This window comes from Callospermophilus lateralis, chromosome 4 (genome assembly GCF_048772815.1).
Source record: "Callospermophilus lateralis isolate mCalLat2 chromosome 4, mCalLat2.hap1, whole genome shotgun sequence".
NCBI lineage: Eukaryota > Metazoa > Chordata > Mammalia > Rodentia > Sciuridae > Callospermophilus > Callospermophilus lateralis.
In genome coordinates, this window is record NC_135308.1 from 10,263,360 (window position 1) to 10,285,800 (window position 22,441).

The 22,441-nt window shown below is 50.1% G+C and overlaps 1 protein-coding gene across 2 annotated transcripts in view; it reads right to left on the reverse strand.

Annotated features, from left to right (window-relative positions):
• Dpysl2 (dihydropyrimidinase like 2) overlaps positions 1 to 22,441 on the reverse strand; it is a 113,268-nt gene that overhangs the window by 14,907 nt on the left and 75,920 nt on the right. For both annotated transcript variants that reach the window (XM_076853548.1, XM_076853549.1), the window contains exons 4-8: positions 10,703 to 10,867; positions 8,485 to 8,546; positions 8,145 to 8,225; positions 7,587 to 7,655; positions 3,200 to 3,320 (exon numbers count right to left, since the gene is read on the reverse strand). In XM_076853548.1, coding sequence (XP_076709663.1) covers positions 3,200 to 3,320; positions 7,587 to 7,655; positions 8,145 to 8,225; positions 8,485 to 8,546; positions 10,703 to 10,867 — 498 coding nt within the window. The remainder of the gene's footprint in view (positions 1 to 3,199; positions 3,321 to 7,586; positions 7,656 to 8,144; positions 8,226 to 8,484; positions 8,547 to 10,702; positions 10,868 to 22,441) is intronic.

A 22,441-nucleotide genomic window follows, 5' to 3' on the forward strand; every position in this document is an offset into this window, starting at 1 on the left:
AGACATCCTGGTCCTCGCTGTGCTTTCATTTCCTAATCTGCAAAATGGGTTGACGCCATCTGTCCTGCTATGGCCTGGCACAGAAGGACGGAGGCAGCCGGTGTCCAGGAAAGACGGGCTCAGTCGGGTCGGGTCAGGCCGGCATGGGAGAAAACAGTCCTCACTGATGTTCATCTCAGCGTCTCCCTTTTATCTCAGATCCTCACTTTCCTAAACATCTAGACACACAGACGTCGTAAAGGTCCACAGGGGACCCGGGAGACACCGAGGTACGGGGGCTCACAAGAGAAGCACCTGTCACTGCTTGTTATGAGTTATCTTCTGCCCACATTTGTAGAGAAATTCTGAGTTCTGGCCCCCTGAGGCTCTGTGTAGGTCCCCAGCCCTGCTTGGCTTATACCTCCTCCTCGGTAGCACTGACCATGTCCCACGGTCACTTTATGGTCAAGAGTCCCTTTCCTACTGGTGAAGGAGCTGGCTGAGGCTTGGGATGGTGTCTCGTCCCTGATGCTTAGGCCTGAGGTATCACATAGGAAAAGTTTGCTGAAGGAAAAAAAAATCTCTCTCCATTTCACAGACGAAGGAGTGGAATGGCTGAAGGCTGGCAGTGCCTCAGACCTCAGACCTGGGGTCCAGAAGAACCCACGGAGGCAGAAAAGCAATCCTTAGCAGAAAACCTTTGCCCTAAGTTGGCGGTGTCTTTGCTCTGCTTGCCTAACAAGTCTGAGGATAACCCAGCCCTTCATTCTCTCATCATGAGGATAGCTGGTAGAAGTTATTGTATACATCTTTACCTAGATGATCACATTCAAATTATCACATTGCCCCATGAGATGAGTGATGATTACTACTCTCCCCTTGCAGATGGGAGGAGGTTGCATGGGAATCCTTGCTTCTACATTCCCCAAGCTTCTGCCAGGTGTCAGGTTCCCAGTTTCTACCAGGTTCTTGAGGAAGGAAGCCCCAGCACAGGGAAACCACAGCATTTCTTAGTCTAACATAATCTCGAAGTGTGCAGGTAAGTCAGTCAAACATTAACGTGGAGATCTGTGGGCTGAACTTAGACGCCTGGCAATCGAGCCCCAATTCCACCCTTTAATAGCCCTGACCTTGTTGACTCAGCTGCAAAGGAAAACAAAATATAAAAGTTGCTGCCTGAGCTGCCTCCTGAAGTTGTCAGGGAGTCCCAACAAGGTGGAAAGAACTTTAATGGCCGGTGTGGTTGGCCAGGGTTCCTGTCCTGCTCGTTAGCACCCAAGAGCACTGAAATTCCTTCCAGCAGCTCAGGTCTGACACGAAGGCTTTCAAGGACTAAAAGGGTGACACTCCAAATGCAAAAGCCACGTTGGCAACCATGGTGTGGGTACAGCTGGACTAATCCTGGGAGGTTCTGGAACTAGAAAAGACTGAAATTGTTCCCTTTGGTGCTCACCCCACAATCACACACAGAGCTGAAAGTTAGTGGAACAATAGAGGGCACCGGCCCCCTGGATGCTTCAGTAACACTCCAGACTCTCATTTAGATGAGAAAACTCAGGTACAGAGAGAAAGGGCTTCAGTACTGCTCAGGGGGCTGGTCCCCCAAGACCAGCAGCCCTGACTGCAGTTTGGTGAGGGTCCACACGGTCCATGCTCCAGTCTGGGCAGGTGAGTGTCTGAATTCAGGTACACACTAGGTAACAGGGCCACAATTCAGGATTGTTTTAAACTGTTTGCCTGACTGGTGAATTATTATCAACCAGGCACAGGTTAATTGATACAAGATACAAAAATCAACTGCCCTCTAGATTCTCCTTTTGGACACTGTGTGAACAGCCCCCATGCTACATGGTACTGCGACAGGTGATCAGTGTTGTGGCTGAGCCCCACCTGGCCGTCGCACAAATGTGTGTCTGGGTGATGAAGACATCATCTGCCAGGTCTCCTTGGGTGGATTATATTACTCCTGAGGAGATCATATCACTTTAGGGGAATGCTTACTGCAAAAAAAAAAAAAGCAATTCCTTGAACCTGCCAGGAGAGGGCAGGTTCCCAAGAACGCACCAGCAAAGCTATCACTTGAGAGCCCCAGAGAGCTCCCGAGCACAGGGGCTGGGAATTGCTGGGTCTGAGCAGGCAGTGCTAGGTCCATCTGGAAGCCATCTCCCGGGCCCAGCTGACTTAGTGGTCATTGAGCAATTTGTTCTGGGGCTTGTATGAAGTCACCCACCAGTGAAATAAATCCCACAGCCCTCCCTGATCTGAGCAGATCACATTCCTCGGGGAAGTGGAAACGGAGCTGTAGAGGTCAAAGTGCTCCCTACTGACAGAAACAGAGAGAGCCAAAGGCACAGACAGAGACTAAGAGAAAGAGAGGCTGAGAAAGACAAGACCAAGTCAAGAGAAGATTAGAAACGGGCAGGTAGAGAGGCAAGCAGGTAGGGAGAGAGAGAGAGAAAAGGAAGAAGGGGTCTCCTTTTCTCATGTTCCTTTCAGATCAGACTAAGATCCACCAACAAAGCCAACTCTGGGCTCCCAGGCTCCCTGGACGAGGAGCTAACTCCCAAGCTGGGGACAACAGGTCTCTGCTGCATTCATTATGCATAAGATGCTCCACGGAAGGAAGCGTCCCCTGAGGGAAGCGCTGGAAGCTGCACTCAATGAATTAGTTTCCAGAGCCTTCTCAATGACTCCCTAGGATGAGAGCCAGCCTCGCCCAGAATGCATCCATAGTTTATTGAAGGGGGCAGGGGGGGTGTACTCAAGCACCAGAAACCTGCCCAGGATCTTATCTGGGGCAGAAAGGCCCCCCTGCCCAGCATGAGGCTTTCTGACCTACCCCGTCAAGATCACCAGCCTCAAAGGGGAGACACCTTTGCAAAGTAACATTCCCCAGAAGGGCTCCGTAGCAAATGAAAAATGACGTCACCCACGTGCGTGCCTAGTTTATTTAGACTGCATCAAATTAAATCCCACTTTTCTACAGGGCGGGGGGCGCCCACCAGCCGCGGCTTTAAATAGATAAGAACAAGGCCGCAGCACAGGAACAAAGGCAGGAAACTGGAGCTCCCTGCCTCGCTGGGCTGTAATTAGGTTAATGCTGGAACGTGATAAAAGTGTCCCAGTTGGCATGAGGGTCGGAAAAGGAGCCCTCCTGGGTGATGAGCCCTCCCTCCCGCCAACCTGTTCACAGCCAGGTGGCCCAGCCCACAGCACTCACCCTTCTTCCGGGCCTGGGCAATGACTTCAGCCGCGCTCTTGCTCATCACCTTGGTGATGTACAGAGGGCAGTTGGTCTGGTTGCCAATGGTGATGGAACGATTCACGGCTTCCGCCTCGACCTGCAGCAGAAGAGCGAGGTATAAGAATTAGCCCACCCCAGAGCCCCCATCTTTATCCTGCACCCACCAAGAGACTGACTGCTATGTCCCCAAGGTTCTGCTCCAGGGGGCACCCAGTGTCAATCAAAATAGGAATGGTTGCAGGGATAGGGCCTTATTCTACAAGCTGACAACATCAGCATCAACCAGGTCCATAAGAAACCCAGATTCCTGGCCCGGGGACCAGATTCCAAGACCTGAAGACCAGAACTCCAGGAGCAGGGCCCAGCCATGAGGGATACAACATGCTCAGGGACCAATACTCTTGCTAAGGTTTGAGAACCACCATATCCAGGGAACTGGCTGATCTCCATTCAGTACATTGTGGTTCAGCAGCCAATCTTGAGCCAAGACATTGAGTACTGTGATTCTGGACTGGGCTTCTGTCAAAAGCTCATGAACGAAATCAGCATCACCCCCCAAACAATGCACCCTCACAGGGCTCAGGACAGGGGCAGGCAGCAGCAGCTGTGAGCACCAAGGGCCCCTGTGTGCACGCACCAACACGGCCAGCCAGCCGCTGCCTGGTACGCCCTTGAGACCCAGAGGGGAGGACTGAGCTCATAAACTAACCCAGTATCCCCAAGTTGGCCAGGGGCTCAGATTCCCCACTGGCTGTAACTGGTAAACCTGGCTCTGCATATCGGCTGCCTCAGTGGACAGTGTTTTAAAGATCCCCCGTGAATACCCATCAGGGAAGACTCCCCAGATGCAGTTTATCTTCAGGGCAATCAGCTATGTGTGTCTAAAATGGCAGGTAAAGCTGTGTCAATGCAGCCTGGAGAGGTCACGGGCTCCTTCCAGCAACCTGTGGTGTGCACTCACCAAGGGGAGGGAAGGGGTGGCCTGCTCCTCCTTGCCCTGCCCCCAACTCTCCCAGTGTAGGCCTGGCTTGCTGCAGATGCTCAATAATGTTTGCTGCACAAATAAATGACTTCACTTTATTAACGGTACTTAAAGCTGGGCATTCCTCAGAGCTGGTACTTTCCACCTGGAGTTGCTAGCCCAGTATCCCCAAGTTGGCCTGGGGCTCAGGTTCCCCGCTGGCTGTAACTGGTAAACTAATGGCGAGAAATAAGACAGCTCCATTCACATGTGGCCGTCTGAGCACCACCTATGTGAAGAGGGCTGGCTGGAGGTCCACAGGCAGGGCAAATGGCCCTTGAACACGCTCATTAAACACCCAAATGTTTTTAATTCCTGGCATAGCTGGAGAAGGGGCCCACCCTCCCTCTCCAGGGCTTCACAAGTCCCCAGAGTGAAGTATGAAGAGGGCTCTGCCTTAGTCCTCAGCACTTCCCAGGGATGCCAGAAACTACCCAATTCAATGTCCCACACAGACACACTGACGGGGAAGAGGCACTATCAAGGATTCCCTAATGAGGCTTTCTGACCTACCCCGACGCCGAGATCACATTTGCAAAGTAACATTCCCCAGAAGGGCCAGCCCTGAACTGTCCCAAGCAAACTAGCGTGTGCAATGGGTCTAATTAGGGGGACAAGGAGCCTTTAACCAGGGGATCTACCCCTGTGGTACTGACTCCCACCAGGACCAGCCTTGGACAGAAGAATCCGGGTCCAGGGCTCCGTCTGGATCTGCATACCTGCTGTGCGCTATGTGCTCTGTGTGAAGTGAGCTGGTCCCCACCCCTGCCCCAGCCAGCAAGAGGCTCAACTGAAACCTTCGCTCCTTGGAAGAGAAGTCAGTTAAACCCCACCTCTACCACGAGTTTTACCCTCCTTATGTGTGGGCTTCTGGTACACGATCATACCCTGCTCCACACAATGCTGAACTCCATGAAAATAGTAGGGTAGTTTAAAAGTAAAATCTCTGCCTTGTTAGAGGGCTCTCTGGGACTTGGGAAGTCATCTATTCCCACCTTCTGTGAGGGGAACGACCTATCCAGAGACACACGGCACTGTCGGCACACCACCTGCTCAACAGCACTGGCCCCCTGGGCTCCTGGCAGACACTGTGCATGACATTCTGTGAGGCCCAGCCAGGAGTTCCCCTCTCCGTGAAGCATTCTTCATCACCCGCATCTGAGTCTCCATGCTCTTCCCAGTACCAGGGTCTTTGGGCTGCTCCTTGCTCCTAGCTCATCACATTCTGTTCTAGGCACTTGCTTCCTATCTGCCTTTTTGTCCCCAGCCCGTGAGTCCCTTCCGAAGGGACCATGTCTCTCTCATCTCTCTGCCCTGCAGAATCCTGCACAGCCTCAATCAGAACACCTGCTCAACAATGGAATATTACTCAGCAATAAAAGAGAATAAAATCAAGGCATTTGCAGTTGGAGAAGAAATGCTAAATGAAGTCAGCCAATCCCCAAAGAAAACAAATGGTGAATGTTTTCTCTGATATAAGGAGGCTGATTCATAGTGGGGTAGGGAGGGGGAGCATGGGAGGAATAGATAAACTCTAGATAGGGCAGAGAGGTTGGAGGGGAGAGGAGGGGGCAGGGGATTAGCAAGGATGGTGGAATGTGACGAACATCATTATCCAAAGTACATGAATTGGTGTGAACACACTTTATATACAAACAGAGATATAAAAAATTGTGCTATATACATGTAATAAGAATTGTGATGCATTTTGCTGTCATGTATTTAAAAAATAAAAAGCAATTTAAAAAATTAAATAAAAAAAAAGAAAGAACACATGCTCAGTCACCTCTCGCCCATTACAGACAGTGATCTCCAGAATTCTCTCCAATCTCCTCCATCTTCTCAGCTAATGACCAGGGAAAACCCTACTGAGTGGTCTCACATGGTGTGTTGGGAAGAAAAGCATATGGTGGCAGGAAGGTGTTGGTAAGTTCAAACTCAGTTAACATCATGATGTGAGTGGTAGAAAGAGCCTGAAACCGCGTGGAAACTGCACTGTGGTCTTAGCTGCTGCTTCCTATGTGTTGGCGGCTCCTCCCCAATGGGACCGCGGTGCTCAGAGCCACTCAGAATGTTTCCATGTTTTATTCCCTTTACCACCCACTCAGGGGGGAGCTCACAACAGACCCCTCTTGGCAAACTGACAAAGGGAGAGGAGGTGCAGCTGGAGTGAGTGTAGAGCTCTAACTCTACTGTGCCACCCATCAGGCCTCTAAGACTCCCTGTGTCCCCTCCTCATCTCGAAGGACTATCACAGGGTGAAATTACTCAGGGGAAACACCCCGGGCACAGAGCAGGTGCCTCCAAGTCAGATGAAAAGCACATTCCCTGACTGGTCCATGCCCTGAGTTGCTGGGGACTCCAGGGAAGCCTCCCACGCTGCACCCGGTACAACCAAAACAGCTTCCCCGCTGCAGCTCTCCTTCCCAGTAAACCCAGGCAGGCTGTCTTCCTGTTCGCTGTGGGACAGCCCTAAAGCTCTGCTTCAGTGGTCCTGCCCCTTTACAGCCCTCTGGTCAAGCATCTTCCTTCGCCTGTTTCTGGAGGAAAACTCCTAATTTCAAGCCTCCATCTGCCCAGGTCCTGGGTGGTTGCTCTTCCTCCTCCACACCTACTGTTTTTCCACCAGTTCTTTCTGGTAAAGGAGAACATCTGTTCAGACTCCCTCATTGTTCTCTTGGCTTAGAGCTGCCAAACTCAGCCTTGGCCAGGTCTGCCACAGCTTGACCTTGACCAAAATCTGAAAAGCATTTAAAGGCCAAAAATTCTACTTGGGAAGAAGAGACTGTCCGTCATCTACACCTACACGATTGTGAGCCCCCTTCCTGTTCACAATCGTGACTCACTCATCCCAGCCAGGGCCCTGATTCTTGGCCAAACGGGATCCTGCTCTAAACTTTCCTTCCCCAGTTTTAAGGGTCTGTCCGCCAAACTCTGCTGATCATGTTGTGCTCTGTGCAGGCTTACCACGGAAAAGCTTACCACCCCCCAGAGACACAGAGAGCTTTGTGATCTGCGTTCCTGTTTTGGTAACTGGCTGCTGGTTATAAACTACCAGGCAACAGGAAGGTATCGAGAGCTTCCCAAGGAAGGGCTTGGAAAACCAGAGAGGAGCACTCGGGCCACGCAATCCCGCTGCTCTACCTCTGGGCTCCGTACAACACTTCATTTTGCCTGTGTAGACATACAACGCACGCATGCACACACACGTGACCCATAGCTTCTCAGAGAGACCAGTCTGCACAACAAAAGCCCCGTTCTCGACAGGCACGAAGAGACTCTGCATGCTCTGCACAGCACCCAAGGGACCTCAAGTCCCATATCCCATCTGGGGGTGTTCACCTCCTCAGGCCGGCTCAGCACGTGTCCCTCAGGGCCTGTGATGCCCAGATCCAGGATTCTCTGCTGTTCCTGAAATGTGTAAAGAAAGCCAGGTGGTCAGGAAGTGGCCTTCAGGTCTGAAGAGACCTGGGACCAGGGTTACCCGAGCAAGATTTGCAATTGGCTCTGCTGATCACTCTGCCCTCGTCCCAAGACCTGATACAGAAAAAGGTTCACTGCCCTATTCCCTGGCCTATCTGACCAGCCTCTGCAAACCACTCAGCCTTCCCCTGGGAGGCTGAGAGCAATATGCTCCTGGTCCTCAGCCTCAGCCACAGTGTAAGATGCCCAGGGGTGACCAGGGAGTTTCCGAACCCCACCCAAGGAAGCTGCACTATGGTCCCAAGGGAAAGAGCCTCCTTGAAAATGGGACTGGCTAGCGGGATGCTCATGCCTGCAGGGAGACTGCAGCGGAGTCCAGCCCAGGAACACCAGGCCCTCTGATCTCCCTCCGTGGTGTTCAGCTACCCAAGTCACCCTCCAGGAGATGCAGAAATGATGCAAAAGAAAGCCCCCTACCTCTGCAATGATGTCGCCATTTTCCGCGTGGACTTGGGCTATGGCACCAATATCCCGGATCACACTCAGCACTTCATAAATCTGAGAGAGAGGAAGGTGGGATCAGTCAAGGACTCCGCAATTTACAAAGCAGCACAAACCAAACGGACACGGATGAGAGTGAGAAGCCAGGGCTAAAGCCCTGGGCTCACATTCTCCCCAAAGGCTGAATCACATTCGTAAATGACTCCACCAGCCGAGCCCCACAAAGCTAAGGGATGTACATAGACTGGAGAATGATTTCCCAGGGGGCAGCAGTGACCATGTGCCCATAAGCCCATTCAGAAGAGCTGACGCTTACCTGGGAATCCGTTAGCTGGAAGCGATCTTTGAAAGCCATGTACACGAGGAAGGAGTTGACCCCTGGTGACAGGCAAAATAGAGAGGGAGACGTGACTTTTAATACACAAACCAAACCAAATAATCAGAAAGGGAATGAGAAAGTGATGCTACCATACATGCATGTATGTGTGTGTGTGTGTGTGTGTGAGAGAGAGAGAGAGAGAGAGAGGAGAATGGAAAAGAGACAGAGATGGAGATACAGAGAGAATGATAAAGCAAACCGGGTAAAACATAAACAACCAATGAATTCTGGGGACAGGGTTCATGAGAATTCCTTTGAGTAGACTTACAGTTGTTCCAGAGCTTTAAAATGATATCAAAATGAAAAGCTGAAGTGGTTATACACCCATGTTCATAGCAGCCCAAGTGGCCATCGATGGATGATAAGATAAAATCTGGTCTATACACGCAAAAGAATTTCAGTGAGCCTTAAAAAGGACATTCTGACACCTTCAATAAGACAAATACCATGTGATCCACTCCTATGAAGGGCCTGGAGAGACAGGAAGTGGAATGGGGCTGGCTGCCTGGAGCTGCTGCCCAGGGCTGCAGACAAGGGCACGTGGAGATACATTGTTTAATGTGCAGAGTTTCAGTGTAGCAGGAGGAAGGGTTCTGGAGATGGATGTACTTAATGCCACTGTCCTGGACAGGTGGTTAGAAGGGTGAGTTCTGGGTTATGTGTATTTTACCACAGTTCCTATTTTTTTTTAAGCTGCCCCCAACACAAGTCTGTCGTGCCTTTAACAAGAAAATGAATTAGAAGTTTCTGTCTGTGAAGATCAGTACCAAATGTCTTCTCTTTGGCAAGCAGACTATACTCCTTGCCGATTTTTAAGAAACTCTTTTTTAAATAAAAAAAGGTCCATTGGCTCAACAAGCAGACATCCCGGGCCCATCCTTTCGTCTCGGAGTTCTTGCTTCCCTGCCTCCCGAGGCACCAGACCAAACATCCCTGCCCAACATCCATCACAATGTTAAAGAATCGTCCTGACAACCTCCTCGCCTTGGAGCTTAATTCAAGCCACCTGGGGTGCTGGGCGCTGCCTGAGTTAAATGCTCCTGGACATCCCGGCCCTTCTCTCCCTGCTAGGCAACAGTTGTCATGGTAACTCTCAGGCCTGGTTTAAAGTAGATTCACTCTAAATATTGAAAGTTAAATCCATTGGAGTCTGGTTATTCTCAAATGTGAAGAAGGTCAAAGGTTACCCACTTTGTTGTTTGTGGAATCTTCAGGCTGGAAAGAAGCAACGCAGTGCAGTATGCTCATGTGGGAGATTTTTTTTTTTTTTTTTTAAAGGAAGAACCATAAACTTTAAGCAATTTGCCCAAGGTCACATAGCTAGCCTGTGGAAGGGCAAAGAAATAAGGCTGAGGTTCTAGCTCTCCATCCTGCAGATTCTGCACCACATCTGTGGCTGCCCCCACCCCCACCCCATCCACATCCACACCCAGGTTTCCCTCCTGCTGTGGATCACAGCACACAGCACGCCTGAGCCTGGAAGTCCCCTACATGCATGATGCTTCCCTGAAGGTCAAGACCCAGTGAGGTCAACAAGTGGCCCCAATAACCCAGTCCACAGCCAAGTTCAAGAAGACCCGGGAACACCACATGGTTTGACTTCCCCACCAAACCCCTGAGCCCCCAGGTTCCAGTGAACCGGAGTCCTGGAGACACCTTAAGGTGCATTCCTCCAGCCTCCCAGTGAATCTCTCCAATCCCTGGAAATTGTGAAACAGAAAAGACCCCTTAGGTGTGAAGTGTCCCCTCACTCTCACATCGACTGTGGACTCCAAGGCTGCACAACACTCACGGCTCAGGTGCACCCTGACTGCCCAGCAGCCTCGCGGGGCTCATACAAGGCTCACCACATCCCCAACTCCCAGCCTGGCTAGAGAGCAAGGGTCCCTGAGACCAGCAAGCTGTAGGCAGCTGTCACCCAAAAACAGGCTCGTAGCAGGACTCACATTCTCTACCAACCATGACCACAGGGGGTTAGGCCCTCCAGTGAGCACAGGCTGCTGCCCAAAGCCTGCTCTCCTTGCTCAGGGTCAGGCACCAGCAAAAAGCACAACTGGGATCCAGAGGCAGTACCCAGAGCATTTCCCCAGGGCCCTGCCAATGCCTGGATGGAAATGCAGCCATCAGCAGTGGGTGTCAAGGCAAGGCCACCTACCGTGGTCCTTCACCAGCGCTTCCATCTCCTCCTGGATGCCCTTATGCCACTCGGTGATGTCCACGTGCAGAGAGTAGTCACAGCAGGACTTGCTGTCGGCCCATTCCCTCCACTGGTCGAAGGCGGCCAGCAGGCTCGTCCCAGGCTCGGGAACAACGTGGTCAACTAGGAGAGAAGAGATACGCATCGTCATCTTCAAAAACCTCACAGGCCACGGCTGGCAGGTGTTTTCCCACTTGGCCCCGGAACAGGGCTTCTTGGGTTCCCAACGGAGACAGCGATGCCTTCGTCAGCCCCTAAGAATGCTCTGAAGCCAGCTGAGTACTCAGGAGGGACGAAGGAGAAACCTGTCCTTGGATGCTCCAGTGAAACCACACCTGAACTGCCCAGATCTGATTTCCCAGCTCCAAGTCCCTAACCCGGAGGCACGCTTTATGGACAATGTGTCCTTATGAACAATGGCAGTGTCAAATGACCGGCCAGAGGAGCCAGAACCTTCTTTGTGCTGATAGCTGCCATGAGACGCCCCCACCAGACAGCTAGGCACTGGGGGGACTGGAGCACAGCCACACACTCTGGGCCTTTCCAAAGTGCCCAGGCTCAGCCACTCTCCCGTGGCCGCTCATGTTTCTGCAGCATAATACCAGTCTGTAATTTAAGGGAAATCTTTCATCTTAAGAGTTCAAAGCATTCTAAAACGATGGCTGCTGTTATATTATTATTGAGGTAGGCTGACCCAGAGGACAAAGGACCATGGGCTCAGGCTACCTGGAGTCTGTTCCCTGGCTCCCCTTCAAGGTACCCTTGGGTAAACTACTTAATCTCCATGGTCCTAAATGTCTTGCTGGTTTAAAATGGGGGACAATATTACCCAGCACAGACATTTATTATGGGGATTAAATGAGAAGCGTAGCTATCACCCTTATCGAGCTCCCTGATTTAAACCCTCCAACAGTGTCCCCTTGCACATCATTTGAAGGTTAGAATCCCAGGCAACCTCCACACATGATCCTAGATTAGCCCCACCTTGCATTCTGCTCTCCAGCGCCAAAGGCTGTTTTTGGGGTGCTGCACCCCTTATCTCTCCTAGGCCTTGGGGAGCTCTCACCCAGCCACTGTGACGACAGGCTTCCTAGACTACCGTCACCCATCTTTATAGGAAGTATTTACTTCAGAAATACAAAGCAAAAGGATTTGTCCAAGATTAAATCAAACTTGGGCAACAAGAAAGGTGAAGCCCAGGATTCTAGGTGCCTAAAGCAATGAGACATTCTTCCTAAATAAAATATTAGATGTTCTGCATCCAGGTAAGCAGTTCTGAGCTAAGAAAATGCCAGCCTTGGCAACACGGTGAGCTCAGATTTTGAAATGAATCAAACCTTGCAGATGCTGCTAAACTGTGATCCCCTGAGCTTGGCTTTATATATGTCAGGGATATGGTCATCGGACATATTGACTACCCTGATCAGATCATTACAAACTGTATATCTGCACTGAATGTCCCATTGCACCATATAAAAGTACATGCAGTCACTATGCGTCAATTAAAAAATTTAAAAATATGGCCCTCTGTGGTAAATTTCTTTGGATAGAATCCACTTTTCCATAAATATTTGCAAGTATTAGTATAAAATATAAGCACATGTCTGTGTAATCAGTCAGACCTGATATCTATAATACGCTAACATTATCTAAAAAAGTAAAATCTATGCACATTTTAAATGCAATTCTGTTCCATTGGTAAAATGTTACCAGAAATTATGACAAAACAATTCTAATTTTTCTTCTTAAATTGTGCCCCTGACTCCATCCTCACAAAAAAAAAAAAAAAAAAAAAAACAGAAAAACCTCAGCAACAATCAGTTTGGACAGTTTCCACGGCCACTCCCCTGCTTCACCTCTCGCCCTCCTCCAAACCTCCAAACCTCCCTCCTAAGCAGCCAAGTGAGTTTTCTAAAACCTTTACTCAGCTGCTGCCAGTCGCTGGCTTAAATCCTTCAGGGGCCATCCTCCATCTGCAGAGTCGAATTCAGACTCCTTCCCCAGGTCCAGTGGGTCTGGGCCCAGCTGATATCCCCAATGCACTCTGTCCCCTACCTGCTCACGGCCATGGCCACCCTGACAGCTTGTCACTTCTTTGGGCCGCCCAGCACCTACCCATCCCAGATGCCCCTTCTCTGTAAATCCACTGTCCTTGTTCCTCATCCTTCTCATCGGGTCTGTCACCATCCCACGGGGACACCACGATTTGAAATAGTTTCCATACAAGCATCACTAATAATGTGCTGTCTGACCACGCCCCCACTAGGACATAAATTCCTCAGAGCAGGGACTGAGGGTCTACACACAGGAAGAGCTCAATAAATGATCTAAGTAAATGAAAGAATGTCGCCTCTCAGCTCTCACTTTCCGCCACACAGGATCAGGTGAAGCAGCCAGAGTTAGAGTCACCCCTTGGTTCCAAGACTTTGCTTGAGGTCATGCCAAAATCCACCGATACTCAGGTCCCTTATATAAAATGGCATAGCATTTGCATATGACCCATTCAAATCCTTGAGTGTCCCCTTCCTTCCTTCCTTCCTTCCTTCCTTCCTTCCTTTCTTTATTTATTTTTCTTTATTATGCTCGGGATCAAATCCAGGGCCACCTAGCAGGCCCCCTACCACTAGCTAAATCCCACATACTTTATATCATCTCTAGATTATTCATAATACCTAGAGGGATGCCTGCATGCCTCCATTGGAGTGGATTCAGTGGATTCAGCATTACTACTTGCTTTGAAGCACATTTCAGTTTTGCTTTTTGGAACTTTCTGGAATTTTTTTTCCAAACAAAATTTTTTTCCCTTTTCGACCTGTAGTTGGTTGAACCCACAGTGGGTTGAATTCACAGATGCAGTATGTGGATATGAAGGAACATCTGTACTGTCCTAGAGCCCGGCAGCTTTTCCTGCTCATGCCCCAGCGCTGCTGTGAAGCCCAGAGGGACCCTGCGCAGCCATGCTGCCTGCCAATCAGAGGGCCGTCTTCCACCGGGTGGCAGGGGATGAGGGAGAAGATTGTTTTCTTGGGATAGATGGAGAGGTCCAGGGCTTGCCAAGCACGTGTAAGGCCTAGGTTCAATCCTCAGTACTGAACTAAGAAAGAGGAAAGATTGCTTGGGAAAAAAAAAAAAAAAAAAGGTTGTAGGGCTCGGGGTGTGGCTCAGTGGTAGAGCCCTTGCTAGTACATATGAGGCCCTGGATTCATTTCCCAGTGCTGCAGAAAAAATAAATAAATAAAAGTGATTTTTCTGATGATACAATCTTAAGTAGAAAATCTCAAATTTTAGGCAAAGTTAATATCACATCTAATCCAATCACCACCACCACCACCCTACCAAAAACCAGCCTACTCGAATTTGGTATATTTCTTCTATACCTTTTCTCTACACATTGTATTTTTATTCTATTTTTTTTATTTATAGTTCATCTCCTCTCAAAAATTTTTAAAGTAAAAGATAATTATAAGAAGACTTGATTAAAGCAGAAATAGGAATAAAAGATGATATAGGAGGAAAAAAACAATGGTGGACATAAAATGAAACCAAGAACGAGTCCTTTCTGTATGTCCGTGTGTGTGTGTGTGTGTGTGTGTGCGCGCGCCTGTACAAAACACTTGTGTTTGTAGGTTGATGTATTTGCACGAGTGTACAGATAAATAACATTTGTCCTACACATGGCTGGATTTGAGGTTAGGCCTTCTAGCCAAAGCAAACAAGGAAGCCTGATATGTTCAGCAGATCTGTTTCCTTTGGGATTAAAAGAACCCACCCCTCTCGGGAGAAGGGCAAACACTGCCAAGGCCAAGATCCACAAGCTCGCAGCTAGAGAATGATCCTTTCCACTCTATTGCTCTCCGATGACTTTTAAAAATACTCTAATGTTAGTACTATGAGATAAAGCATTTGATAGTATTTTTAATTTGCACATACATTACAGAGAAATAAGACAGCTCTGACCCTGGGTTATTTTTCTTTTGTTCCCTTTGTCACTGTTAGTATTAAATGAGCAGCTGCTTCTTTTTCAGTTGTCCATGGACCTTTATTTTTTATATTTATGTGGTGCTGAGCACAGTAGCCTCACACATGCCAGGCAAGTGCTCCACCACTGAGCCACCACCCCAGCCTTTAGAGCAGCTTCCTGATACCACAAACCCGGTGGTAAATGTTCCAATTCATTCCTTTCTCTCTTTTTTTTTTTTCTTCCTTTTTTTGGAACCCAGGGAAATTCTAGGCAAGCCTCTGCCAGTGAGCTGCACCCCCAGGTCTTTAATTTTTAGGAGAAAAAATATTATCTTTCAAAAGCTCGGTTCCCCCATCAGCCCTGCTTCCCTCCCTTAACCTGGGAACTCTGGGAAGCCCTGTGAGCATTCCGGCTCCACGCCCTAGAGCAAGCACTCTCCCCCTCCCTAGCCCACACAGCGGGAGGTGTCTGCAGAGGACACCCTCAGACCAGTGACAGCCCACAACCCCAGGTGCCCCAGGGGTGGCAGATCACTTGTGTCACGGTCCTCATGCCCCTTGGAGCTCACCAGAACAACCTTGAGAGCTTATTAAAACCCCGTGTGGGCCTCGCCCAGAGCTCTGAGGCTAGGTGCAGGCTGGGACCTGGTGATCTGCATTTCTAGTGAGCACCCAGATCTGCTGAGGACCACTTTGACAACAGCCAATTAGAGCACAGTTTCCCGTTTGCTTCCTGCCCTCCCCCTGCATTCACCAGCAGGACCTGTGGGCTCCGCGACAGTATCAGGAGAACAAGCACCAGGCTCTCTGGCTGCAGTCCACAGCTGCCCTCCACGCTGGGCATGCAGAACTGGCTTGGGAGCCAGTGCCTAGCGCTGGGGACCCTTGAAAACTCAGGCCCCAGAAGAAGCCGAGTACTTCAGGGAAATACTCACGCTTCCTCCAAGACCTAGCGAGGATGAGAAGCCCCTGAGGAGCCGAATGGGTTTTCCCACAGTCCTCTTCCCAACCGAGCTCTCCTGGGAAGAGCTTCTCCAAGGGAACAGGACAGAAGGTCACGCTCACTTCCGGAGGCAGCGGAGTCCCTGTATGGATGCAAGCTGGGAAGACTTGCCCGGAACTCATAGGCCTTCCCTCTGGGGACCTTCCTATGCCATCCGCCCCTGCAAGAGGGGGCACTCGGCCGCCAGCCAGACACCAGCCAGCCACCAGCAGTGACAAGAGGTGGACCTTGGGGTCCAAGCACCCCCATCCTGCCACAATTCTCCTTGTTGTGCTCACACTCTGGGACTTTCCATTTTGTCACTAGAAAACACAGGCATGAAGCCACCTACCGTGAACTACAAAAAGTCTACATAGGACCTGCAAACAAACACACACACACACACACACACACACACACACACACACACGGGCTTCCTCAGGCTGTGCTGGGGGAACACTACCCGGGATTCTGGGGGGAGTCTGGGAACCTGCTTGGTGGGGAAGCCAAGAACGGGCCAGGGACAGTGGCTTGAAGTTGGAAGCTACAAGCAGAATCTGGAAGTACTTCCATCCAAACACCACCAGCTATTTCCAGAGGGCTATTACAAGATGCCGATCCTTAATCCAAGAATCCAAACCCCAAAATGCTCTAAAATCTGATACCACAAGTAGAAAATCCCACCTCTGACCTCATGTGATAAGTCCCAGTCAAAACTCAGGTACTCTAAAATATTGCATAAAATTACCTTCAGGCTGTGTACATAAGGTATATAAGCAACAAATGAATTTCACATTTCGACTCAGGATGGCTCATTATACAATTGCTCTAAAACTTGAAACACTGAAATTTGAGACATGTCTGGTCCCAAACATTTCAGATAAGGGATATTCAAACCATATTACTTACATTAAAATTGTCAAAGGACCCTACATTTTTTAATAGCTTAATAGAGATATAATTTGCATAATACATTTTATCTATTTAAAGATACAACTCAGTGATTTTTAGTATATTCCCAGATCTGTACAACTATCACCACAATCTATTTTTAAAGCAACTAAAAGAAACCCCATACCATTAGCAGTCCCTCCCCATCCCTCCTGCCTCTGTTAGTCCCAGGCCTAAGCCACCACTATCTACCGTCTCTATGGATTTGCTTATCCTAGCCGCAGCTCACTCGCAGATACAATCACACAATGCGTGGGCTTGTGGGCTTGCTGCTGGTGCTTAGTGGGCACAGCGCTCGCAAAGCTCATCCCTGCTGCAGTCTGAATCAGTACTCTGTTCTTTTTATGACTTCAGTGGCTCTGGCTTCCCTATTTTTATGCTTATTGCATAAAATAAGCATAGTGTGAAGACATGGAAGAATAGAATGCTTCTTGAAAAGTCACATATCAGATCTGAATGTTTCAAACATTTTATTTATTTATTTATTTTAGATCACTGGAGACTCACATGCAGTTTTTAGAAGTGACACAGAGAGATCCTCATCTGCTCCCCCCCCCCCACCTTCCCCTGTCTGCGCTCTTCTTTGTCTTCCTGATGTTTACTCTGAAGGTCCTGAGCAGGGGTTCTGGAGGTGCCGCCCAGCTTGCTTGCATGAGGCTGCTTATCTCACTCTCCTCTGTCTTTTCCTCTTCTGGTCCTCCTTCCTCTCTCCTGACCTGCCTCCTTCCTCCTCATCCTTCTGTCTCCACAGCCTTCCTCACAGCCAGTCTTGGCCCCACACTTGCAGGCCAATGGATCTTAGGGATGGGCCCCACTTTAGTATAAGACAAGTAAGTGCCCGTGATAAGCACCTCAAACAGAGGGGCCCATTGGCAAAGGCACCCGTCAGAGTGGGCGCCTGCTGCAAGAGGGAGCTGTCCATCTTAAAGCTGGAAGTGGGCACCTGGAGCCACCCACCCCTGCACTCCACTCCCTCTGCTGGCTACAGTTCCTCCGCCCGGGCCTCCTGGAGCAAGGTGGCCTGTTCCTTTCAGGCTGCTGGAAGATGGCTCAGGAAGAACCAGAACCAGAATCAGAGCTGGAGATAGAAGCTGGGAGCAGGGCAGAGAGAAGACCTGGATTCCCAACTCAAAGATTTCTTACTCTAAAGATGACCCTGAAAAGCCACCTCTGTCTCTTCATCCCATTTTCACAGATGAACACAGACACAACGAGGATCCCCACTTTAGGAACCAGATACCCCTCTCCTCGAGGCACGGGACAATGGCATGGAAAATGCAATCCTCTCATGAGTTCAGCCTGTGGCTTGGGAACATCACCAGAATCCCAGCAGCCCACACGGGTGCAGGTTCCCAGGGCTCTGCAGACGGCTCTCCCTCTCCTGCCCTTGCTGGTGCCCACACCAGGCAGGTGGCAGGTTCAGGATCCCCGGGTCCCATATGGGGAGTGGAGCCTGCAGGGCTTGCCTCTGTGGTATGGAGGGCCCTCAGCAGCCTGAGGCAGGTTGCCCTGGTCTTCAGCCCTGGCTGACAGTCACCCTCATGGCTTGCCCCTGTGAGTGGTCAGCCCAACTTTCCATGCCTGGGCCCTTTTCTGTCACCCAGAACACATGCAGCTCCCTCAGGCAGGCAGCTAACGAAGCCCAGCGGATGGCAGAGGAATACGCAGTGTGAGACGTGGAAGTCACTTCCGGGCATGAGGTGAAGAGCCCTTCAACATGCTGGCACCCCATAAAACCCTTCTCCTCGGGCCCCGTTGCATGTGGGCTCCTGGCATCCCAGATCAAAGGCCAGGCTAATGAAATCTGCGTGTTGTGATGAAGGGTCATTTACAGTGTGTAAATCCTCAAGAGTGATGAACCAAACGATGAGCAGAAACTCTCTGACTCACCAAAAGCAGATGCGGGGGAATAAGAGACCCATCTGCAGGCAGCGTGGGTCAAGGCCCCAGGAACAGGCCCCCAGAGGCAGCCATGGGCATGGCCTGGGCCTGGGGAGAGGACCCAGTGACCAGCCCACTCCCCCACCCTACTTTACACTTGACCTTGAGGACTTGGGGGGTTGCTGTCCCTCACTCAGAAAGGCCGTGCACAGTCTGAGTGCTCTCTGCAAGGAAGGCGTCATCGAGCCAGGAGTCGCTGTGGGGAGCAACAGTTAGAGAGCACAGATGTCACTGTTTGTACATAAGGATGCTTCTATCTGACCCTGAATCTCACCGACAGCAGCAAATCTAGCAGACTCCACCTGCAGACACAGTGGTTGGAACCAGAACAATTCTGAAGGTGTCTGAATCCACCTCTCACTTTTCTGATGAAGACTCTGAGACCCTGAGACGTTGCAAAAGTTGCTCAAAGACGGGTGATCAGGGGTAGCAACACCAGAACTAAATCCAGGACTGAATCTCACATCTGCACCATTTCCTCTGCTCTTTATTCCACACCTATGACCTCACCACCCTAATAAGACCTACTGTTCTTTTTCCACATTATCTTCCAGGTCTGTCCTGTGCCTGTATTTTACGTGGTATGACCACGGGGCATGCTCCCTTTTAATTGTGTGGGGTTTCTTTTTCTTATTTTAATTGCATAGTGTCTTAGAGTCATCATGATCCAATTTTTAGTGTGAGCTGCTGTTGGGGAGTCTGCTATCATTTTCTCTACCGTTTCCCTATTGAAGAACCCTTCCACGCTTCCTCTGTTATGAATACATTCACACTAATGCTGTTTTGCATGGCTTTCTCTGGAGAGCCTTAGGGTGGGCATTACTGGACGGATTGCAGTTCCTAATCCAGACAGCCACACTGTGATCCCAAAGCGTTGCCACTTCACTCTGCCACCAGCAACAGAGTGGGACGTCACCCCAGACAGTGCTAATATCCATTCTATTTGCTTTCCACTCTACCAGGCTCTCTCTGTTTCAGATGAATAGACCCTTTCCAAGACCAGCTGCAGAAAGTGACTGACAACTCAGCAGAGCACAACCCAAGGGCCACATCTGCCATGTTAGTGCTAGTCCCCGGCCCTTCTCCCAGGTGCTTCTCAGGTATGTCAACCTGAGCCCCGAGACAACTCCTTCGCCAAGGCTAAGGCCTCTGAGATCTAAGCATTTCTGAGTTCAAGGTTCTGAGTTCCTTGACCCAGGGACAGAGAGAAGCTGTGCTTTCTCTCCCCTCCATGTTTATGTTCACAGACTGGCACAGGCCTAATAGGAAATGCCATCTCCAAAACAGGATGACGAAGTGTGGCCTGGGGAGAAGGCAGGAGAGCCAAATCCATTCAAGGGCAAAGCCTCCAGCCCCAGGTCCATGCAGAACTTCTCCAAGAGATGTTGAAATCCTCAGCTAAGCGTGGGGTGCGGATTCTGCTTCCTGTAATGAGACAGGCATTCTAAATCTGAGTCGGAACAAAAGCCACATTGACGGTATCTCCATGTCCCTTCACCGGTGGGGGAAGCACCAACCCAGCCTCCTACTTTTCGATCCTGGAATTCCTCTAGCGTCTGAAGTCTCGAGAAGCCACTTGACAGGCCCTCAGGCTGGCCAGCTCTCCAATGCCTGGCATGGACAACGGGGCCCCCACTGCACCATCTATAAGGCTAAGCTGGAGTATTGCCGCTCTTATGAAAGAAACGTCCCCGCAGCTGTAGCCACCCACACTGAACTTGCTGGGACAGAGGTGAGACAACCATCCACGGGGAATCTTCAGTCTACCAGAGGCTCAGGGCTTTGGCTCCAGAGTCACCTGCCTGGGCTTGAATTCTGGGACTGCTGCTAACTAGTTCTGGGACCCAGGGCAAATTAATTAACCCTTCAGTGCCTCAGTTTCCCCATCTGAAAAAGAACAGCAACAGTGCCTACTTCCTAGTAGAAGGGCTCAAAGCGCAAACTCTGGAGTCTGAATTTGCACCCTAACCCTGCCAAGGATTAACTGTAACTTTGGGATCCTTTACCCTCTCTGGGCCTCGGTGTTCTCACCTGTAAAATGGACATCATGATGGTACCACTCACAGGGCTGCTGTAAGTAGTGTGTATAAAGGGCTTACAATAGCAGGTCCTGCATAAATCTGGGTCAGATAAACCCAGAGTAACAGGACCACCCGAGGATAAAGTGACCTGACGCAATTCCCAGCCCCACACTGTGATCCGAAAACGTCCGAGCACCTCCAATGCAGCTCATGGGGAGACCAGCCGCACCCCTCGGCAGCAGGGGAGGGGCTCGTGGGTAAGACTCAGGCACAGAGCATCAGCCTGGAAGAACAGGATGCAGGAGGGTCTGATAAAGGCGCAACTGAGAAAAGGAAGCAGGAGCCCGTGGTGCCACAGGAAGACCTGGAACTGGTGCCATTCACCAGAGGGCAGTCTCCTGATGACACTGAGACTCCGGGGACAAACAGATCTGTCCTGTTTATACAGCAAGCAGGCACTGATGGTAAGTCAGAGACTCTCTGTCAACAGATGTAAATGCAGGCGTTCACCTCGCAGGCACCCCTAACCTGGGACCCCAAGATGTGAACAATCTCCCATCACATAGGACATGCTAGGAACAAATTCACTTTCCATTGTATTAGAAATCAAATGCAAATAAAACTGGCAGTAGCGACAGATAAGCCAAGCTGTCCTCATTAACAGAATTCATGTCATTCCAATCAAAAGCAAAGAAACCTAATCCTGCGGGTGGTCCCAGGGGTCCCAGGGAATATCAGCTCCATCTCCACCAGGCTTTGAAGATGATGAAATGACTCCAACTTTCAAAACCCCAGAAATACAGGGAGCCCAGGCTGGATGGATGTCCCAGTTCTGCCCTCCCCACACATATGTATGCATGCGTGTTCACATAGGCGTGCGTGCGTGTGTGCGTGTGTGCGTGTGTGTGTAACAGGGAGGGGAGGGTGGAGACAAGTTCCCCCCCTACTTCCTGGGTCCTCGGACGTTGCAAGGAAACACAGGAGACTTCCCAGTTTTCTCCACAGTCTGCCAGAAACAAATTCCAGACTATGAACAAATTACAGCAAGACGAGAGATATAATGAGCAACAGAAAGCCTGGGGGCTGTGGCGACAACCCAGCAGTGCTCCACGTGGGGACGAGGTCCGCCCCTCCTGCCAGACCGAGTCCTGAGGAACTCCACCTCCAAGGAGGGGTGGCCGTTGGCTGTGTCGGGCCAGATGAGGTGGCTGGAGAAATATGTGGGTAATGACACTTCCTCTGTTTGTCTCTGCTTTGGTTGCCACGGGCTACAGGACCACAGATTCAGTGCTGGCTTGCCAAAAATAAGAGATTACAGGGCTGTGCAGAACATCAGGAAAAAGAAGTCACACCACAAGGCCTCCACGTGCAGAGAACGGTTCTGACTCAGTTTTCTTTCCTGTTGTTCCTTTCTTAAGAAGGCACTAGGACTAAAAACTTGAGACTTGCCGCTTTCCAAAAGCCAATGACAGTGACAGGAAAGAACACTGAGAAGATCAGCAAAAGGGTCCTGTTGACATTTTTAGAGGTCTATCTGCAAACCACCAGTGTGATCAGATTACCATGAGCCTTCTGCAAAATGACGGATTGAGATACATGATGCAATGCTCACACCTCTATTTGAGGACATCATTTCTGGACAGATGATACGTTCTTATAATAAAATCAAGAGCACCTCGTTCAAATAATAACCAGTGGGTATCCAGGACTCTAATCAGCATGTGAGCACCCAAACCCTTGGACAAAAGCTGCTGGGACAGTCTGGCTACACACAGTGAAGAACAGGTCAGCCATTGGACCACAGCTGAACTCAGGAACAAAGGCAGGCGGAGTCTGGACTCT